The sequence below is a fragment of the Mustelus asterias genome, chromosome 5 (genome assembly GCF_964213995.1).
Source record: "Mustelus asterias chromosome 5, sMusAst1.hap1.1, whole genome shotgun sequence".
Classification (NCBI taxonomy): domain Eukaryota; kingdom Metazoa; phylum Chordata; class Chondrichthyes; order Carcharhiniformes; family Triakidae; genus Mustelus; species Mustelus asterias.
Window position 1 is genome coordinate 12,510,302 of NC_135805.1, and position 7,277 is coordinate 12,517,578.

At 51.6% G+C, this 7,277-nt stretch overlaps 1 protein-coding gene across 10 annotated transcripts in view; it reads left to right on the forward strand.

Moving 5' to 3' along the window:
- Positions 1-5,720, forward strand: part of disp1 (dispatched homolog 1 (Drosophila)) — a 390,670-nt gene extending 384,950 nt beyond the window's left edge. For all 10 annotated transcript variants that reach the window (XM_078212185.1, XM_078212187.1, XM_078212182.1 and 7 more), the window contains one exon: positions 353-5,720. In XM_078212185.1, the coding sequence (XP_078068311.1) occupies positions 353-3,226 (2,874 nt within the window). In that variant the 3' untranslated portion in view covers positions 3,227-5,720. The remainder of the gene's footprint in view (positions 1-352) is intronic.
- Positions 5,721-7,277: the final 1,557 nt, after the last annotated feature.

Here is a 7,277-nt window from a genome sequence, read left to right on the forward strand (position 1 = left end):
GAGAATACAGCACAGATTAAGCTACGTGGCCATCATTCCAACTCTTTGAAAGAGCTCCAATTAGTTAGAAACCCCAGCAACTAACCACCCCAAATCTGTTCCTTTCTGATGGATCTGCAAACCTTTCAACACTTATCCAATTCCATTTTTAAAGTTGTTTAAATGTGTTTCCACCATCCTTCCAGGCAATAAAAATCTCCTCCGCCCTCTCTTTGAGGAATACTACAGACTTAAAAATAAATCTTGAGTTTGGTAATTACTCAATTCATTAAACATCTGTTGTAACTTTTGAAACCCAGTTTATATACGGAAATGTTTAAAACTGGTGCGAATGATTTGTTTTTCTTTGCAGATCCGTTCACACTTTCAGTTTGGGGATCTTTGCCAGAGAACGTCAGCTGCCTCCTGTTGCCCCAGCTGGACGCTGGGCAACTACATCGCCATCCTCAACAACCGCTCCTCCTGCCAGAAGATCACTGAGCGAGATGTGGCACACACGCTAAAACTTCTCCGTTCCTGTGTTAAATATTACCACAACGGGACCCTGGGGCCCGACTGCTGGGACATGACCACCCGTCGCAAAGACCAGCTCAAGTGCACTTCCGTGCCCCGCAAGTGCACGAAATATAACGCCGTCTACCAAATCCTCCATTACTTGGTGGACAAAGACTTCTTGAGTCCCCAGACCTTGGACTACGTGATTCCAGCATTAAAGTACAGCATGCTGTTCATCCCCACAGAGAAAGGGAAGAGCATGATGGACATTTATTTGGACAACTTTGAGAACTGGAACTGTTCAGATGGTGTGACCACCATTGCAGGAATAGAGTTTGGGATCAAGCACAACTTGTTCCAGGACTATCTTCTGATGGATACCGTGTATCCTGCCATTGCCATTGCAATTGTTTTGTTGATAATGTGCATGTACACTAGATCCATGTTCATCACCTTGATGACCATGTTCGCTATCATCAGCTCCTTGATCGTCTCCTACTTCCTCTACAGGATTGTTTTTGGCTTCAAGTTTTTCCCCTTCATGAACCTCACGGCGCTAATTATTTTGGTGGGGATCGGGGCCGATGATGCCTTTGTGCTGTGTGATGTCTGGAACCACACTAAATTTGACAAGCCCCAGGCTGAGTTAGCCGAAACAGTGAGTGTCACCCTGCACCATGCGGCTCTCTCCATGTTTGTCACCAGCTTTACCACCGCAGCTGCCTTCTATGCCAACTATGTCAGCAACATCACCGCTATCCGGTGCTTTGGTGTTTATGCTGGCACTGCCATCCTGGTCAACTACATTTTAATGGTGACCTGGCTCCCGGCAGTGGTGGTCTTGCATGAACGATACCTGCTGCATTTTTTCCAGTGCGGTGAGAAGCCTGGGCGGCCGAGCTACCACGACAGCTGGCCAGCGCGGCTGTGCCGTAAGTTACAGAGCCTCCTGCTGGCTGCGTCCGAGACGTCCCGGATATTCTTTGAGAAGGTGCTACCTTGCATTGTTATCAAGTTCCGCTACATCTGGCTGTGCTGGTTCCTGGCCCTGACCATTGGTGGCGCTTACATTGTCTGCGTTGACCCCAAGATGAAGTTGCCGTCACTGGAGCTCTCCGAGTTCCAGGTGTTTCGCTCCTCACACCCCTTTGAGCGTTACGATGCGGAGTTCCGCCGGCTTTTTGTCTTTGAGCGGGTACACCATGGTGAGGAGCTGCACATGCCCATCACGCTGGTGTGGGGCGTCGCACCTGTGGATGCTGGTGACCCACTCAATCCCCATAACAAGGGCCGGCTGCGGCTCGACGCTTCCTTTGACGTGGCCAGCCCCACCTCCCAGCTGTGGCTCCTGCGCTTCTGCCAGAGGCTAAGGAACCAGACCTTCTTCCACCAGACAGACGAGCAGGACTTTACCAGCTGTTTTGTGGAAACTTTCCGGCAGTGGATGGAGAATCAGGACTGCGAGGAAGCCACCCTGTATCCGTGCTGCAGCCAGTCCACTTTCCCCTACAAGCAAGAAGTTTTTGAGCTGTGCATCAAGCGTGCCATCATGGAGCTGGAGCGCAGTACAGGCTACCACTTAGACAGCAAGACCCCAGGGCCCCGCTTTGACATCAATGATACCATCCGGGCTGTGGTGCTGGAATTTCAGAGTACCTACCTCTTCACACTGGCCTATGAGAAGATGAATCGTTTCTACAAAGAGGTGGATGCCTGGATCATGGAAGAACTGAAAGCTGCTCCGGCTGGCCTCAGCAATGGCTGGTTCATCAGCGGCCTGGAGTTCTTCGACCTTCAGGACAGCCTCTCCGATGGCACCCTGGTGGCCATGGGACTCTCGGTTGCCGTGGCCTTTAGTGTCATGTTACTAACCACCCGCAATGTGGTGATTAGCCTGTACGCCATTGTCTCCATCACCGGCACCATCTTTGTCACGGTGGGCTCACTGGTCCTGTTGGGCTGGGAGCTGAATGTTCTGGAGTCCGTCACCATCTCCGTGGCTGTGGGATTGGCCGTTGACTTTGCCGTTCATTATGGTGTAGCCTACCGTCTGGCACCAGAGACGGACCGCGAGGGCAAGGTGGTCTTCTCCCTAAGCAGGATGGGGTCTGCCATTGCCATGGCTGCCCTAACCACCTTTGTGGCTGGCGCCATGATGATGCCCTCCACTGTCTTGGCCTACACTCAGCTCGGGACCTTCATGATGCTCATCATGTGTATCAGCTGGGGCTTTGCCACTTTCTTCTTCCAGTGTATGTGTCGCTGCCTGGGTCCGCAGGGCACCTGTGGCCAGATCCCCCTTCCCAAAAGGTTGCAGTGCCATGGCGTGCCTCAGCCACCCCCTCCCCATGCTGGCCACGGTCGGAAGGAGGGCAAGAGAGCTTGCCGTGTCCACAAGCAGCATCCGCTTGCTGAGGGAGAGCGGCTGGAGATGGAGCATGAGCATTACGAGCTGGAGCCTCTGGCTGCCAGTCAGGGCGACGAGGCTGCTGGGAAGAGGCCAGATGCCTCTGGTGATGGCCAAGTGCTGGGCACTGATCCCCGGCTGTTCAATGGAACCCGCATACCCGCCTACCGCCCTACCAGACCCAGCCGTGGAGCAACCAACCTACCGACGCAAGCCAAGCCACCGCTGCCTCAGATCCGGTTTGTCCAGATCAGCACACGGCTGAACAGCATCCCTCACTCGCTGGAGAGTGTCACCGCCCGGGTTCATGCCAACCCACATTAAAGCTCCCAACTGGGGTGACCCGGAGACTCTGTAGTCAGCGGACTGTGCGTGGTTTATCATCCCATTTCCTTGGCACCCAGCTCTTCAGGGGCAACTTAATGCCACCGCTGGACTGCCCGGAATGTTGTGCACATGCCCAAGTGCCGTGTGCCACCTCCACCACAACACCCCCTCCCCCATCACCGTTCCTGCCGCCATGCTTCATACAGAGAAGCGGGTACTGAAAAGTTCTCCAGCTGGAAACTTCTACCTATCTTTCAGCCCCACCAGAGGTTTAAAAGCCAAAAAATCTCACAGCTCCCACTGTCCAGTGGGGACAAGGGGCTTGGAAGTAGGAGCAACCTAGGACCCTTCAGACAGCAGCACCTTCTCTGGACAGCTGTAGGCACCAACCCTGTACTCTCCCTTTCTGTCCCTGTGTTAATAATGGCAACTCCTCAGGACAGCACATGCTAAAACCAAAGGGGTCTTAATACAAGAGCCAACATGGATGTCACGGACAGAGAGCGCAAGCAACAGTTCGCCATAGATCAACGTTCTCAAAGTGGGCCAAGTTGTAATGGGGCCCAGTGCTCCTGGTAAAGGGACCCTCACGACTGGGACTGACGCGGACAGGATTCCCGCACTCAGGGATGGTGCACCCTCACTTCCATTCGCTGCCTCACGTCACGACTCAGCGACCGAACCCCGGCGATAACAAAGTGCAATTGTATCGACTCCGTTCTTCCAAAGGCTGAATGAAGCCAGTGTGCCTGCTGTCTGGACAAGGCATTCCGAACTAATCAGTGAGCCCTGTGTGTGCAGCGGGGAGAACACTGCGAGGGTGCTTTAACTCAAGATGAAGGCACATGTTTCAATGCCTTTTCAAAGAGGTGGGTGGGAAGGGAGAGGGACAAGAACTGAGGGGAGCGATGTCCAACAATAAAAACTGAAATAAGATGCAGTTAAGGAAATGTGTAAGTCAGAGATGGTGCCATGGTAATTCCCTTTTAAAAGGGATTTCTTTGTTTCTTTCTCCAGTTATGTTTCCCCGTATCTTCCCCAGCACATTATCTTTGGGCACCGTTCTGCAGGCTGTGAGGCTACTCCCTGCATTGTGCCAGTGTTAGCAGGCTGTTAGTCTATGAGGTGGGGAGATAAACGTTACAATGAATCTGATCAGGTCTTCACACGAGCCGCTCCGCACCTTCCCACTTTGCCGCAGGAGTTACTGGATAGCCACTGACAGCAGAAATACGAGTTAAAGTTCCTCCTCCCTGACCTCAGGATGCTGACATCAGCTGCAGCATCTCAAACACCTCCTCTTCCCTTATCCAGCTAATTCAGCAACAACCGAGGCTGGAACAGAAGCTGATCTTTATTCTTACAGCTCAGTATTAAAGCAAGTTCTGTTGGAATCTTTGCCCTATTTTTTATCCCAGCTCCATGATTCTGCTGACATAAAAATACAATGGTGGACTAAAGCTTAAATCTAAAATAGAAGATATCTCCCAATTCCTTTCCTCAGCCACACCAGCCCGGGCCCAACCCTGCCCCAAAGGAGGAGCTTTCAAAGCCTATCAATTGCCACTTGATTTGGCTGCAAAGAGCAGACGCAGGGATGAGACACTCAGTCTTTGCCCCAGCCTCCATTACTTGTCTTCCATAATGCTGATGCAGAGAATGGGGATTAGAGTTGTGCCCAGGCACACTCTGCTGCTCCAGTCTAGTCTGTCACTCCATGCTGACCTCTCCTGCCCTGTTGGTTTGGAATAGAAGCTGTTGTCGACGACTCTCCTTTGGTAGGGTTTCTGGCCAAGCGATGCCCTGAAGAGGGGTCGCTCTCCCAGGACAATGTTGCTGACAGCGTGTTGGAAAGTGCAATAACAAGGGGCACCCCATTCTCGGCAGCACCCACATTTACTGTTTAAATGTATTGGCAATCCAGCGCCTCCTGCCATCGGTGATGACAATACGGTACCTCTACCATCCAAGACAAGTGGTTTTCAGAACCATGCAACCATCTTTTAGCCCAATTCCATCCTGTCTTAACCACTTCTCACTTAATTACTGCTCACTGAATCTAGTTTATTGATTCGGATGTCATTAGAAATTTTTGACCCTGGCATGAATCTCTGGACCCCCGGGTGGGTCAGTTCCCATCCAAGCTTTCAGGATATTGTGCGCCATTATCCATTGGGTCAGCAATGTCTCCCGTGCTCCCCTACCCTCTCCCCGCCACTCTGGACCATCAGTTCCGGCATCAGATGTAACTGTGACCATATCATGTTTTTACACACAGGTTTTTGTACTCGTGTTGGGAGCAATTAGTGACGATGGTGAATTTGAAACCTTCAGTCGATGAGCCCGTTCAGATCGTGTCTATTTTCCCTTTTTATTTTATTCTTTTTGACCCGGGTTAAGTACCGGGAGAATAATTTAATACTTGCATTCTTAATGTATGCTTTCTGCTATTTAAAAAAAGTTACTACAGCTATTAAACGAAATATTCCTACCTGTTGTGTATGTGTTATCAAGGGAAGCCAGGTATTAATTCCAACACATTGGGTGTTTTACAATTATTGTCACAATGAAAATGAAGGTGATTACCAGTTTGATACGACAAAACTGGAAAGCTCTTTTTAATTGCTAACTTTCAGTATCCTGTTTATTAATTTACTGTCACTCTTCAAGTTCTCTCCCCTTTCTCTTCTCCACCCTGCCTTGTCACACCGACGTCCTGCTTTCATTCTACCTCTCGGTCTGTGCGATGTAAGAGTTTGGATCAGTATTTGGAGTGGGAATTAGGATTTTTGCTGGAGTTGGTAAAGGTTAGAATATGTCCCCACCAGCTTGGGAGTCTTTGCTTCAATGAAATACTCTGTCCATCCATCCTTTTTCCCCCACATTCCAGTATTGCACTAGGTGTGGAGGAACGTGGTTCCAGGGCTGTGCTACTCCTGCTCTGAAATTCCATGTGGAAAGGTGTATGACCACCCTCCACAAACACACCCCCCAGAATCGACCCACCACTGGTATACCAGACAGAATCGACCCACCGCTGGTATACCGGACAGAATCGACCCACCGCTGGTATACCGGACAGAATCGACCCACCGCTGGTATACCGGACAGAATCGACCCACCGCTGGTATACCGGACAGAATCGACCCACCGCTGGTATACCGGACAGAATCGACCCATCACTGGTATACCGGACAGAATCGACCCACCGCTGGTATACCGGACAGAATCGACCCATCACTGGTATACCGGACAGAATCGACCCACCGCTGGTATACCGGACAGAATCGACCCACCGCTGGTATACCGGACAGAATCGACCCACCGCTGGTATACCGGACAGAATCGACCCACCGCTGGTGTACCGGACAGAATCGACCCACCGCTGGTATACCGGACAGAATCGACCCATCACTGGTATACGGGACAGAATCGACCCACCGCTGGTATACCGGACAGAATCGACCCACCGCTGGTATACCAGACAGAATCGACCCATCACTGGTATACCGGACAGAATCGACCCACCGCTGGTATACCAGACAGAATCGACCCACCGCTGGTATACCGGACAGAATCGACCCATCACTGGTATACCGGACAGAATCGACCCATCACTGGTATACCGGACAGAATCGACCCATCACTGGTATACCGGACAGAATCGACCCACCGGTGGTGTACCGGACAGAATCGACCCACCGCTGGTATACCGGACAGAATCGACCCATCACTGGTATACCGGACAGAATCGACCCACCGCTGGTATACCGGACAGAATCGACCCACCGCTGGTATACCGGACAGAATCGACCCACCGCTGGTGTACCGGACAGAATCGACCCACCGCTGGTATACCGGACAGAATCGACCCATCACTGGTATACGGGACAGAATCGACCCACCGCTGGTATACCGGACAGAATCGACCCACCGCTGGTATACCAGACAGAATCGACCCATCACTGGTATACCGGACAGAATCGACCCACCGCTGGTATACCAGACAGAATCGACCCACCGCTGGTATACCGGACAGAATCGACCC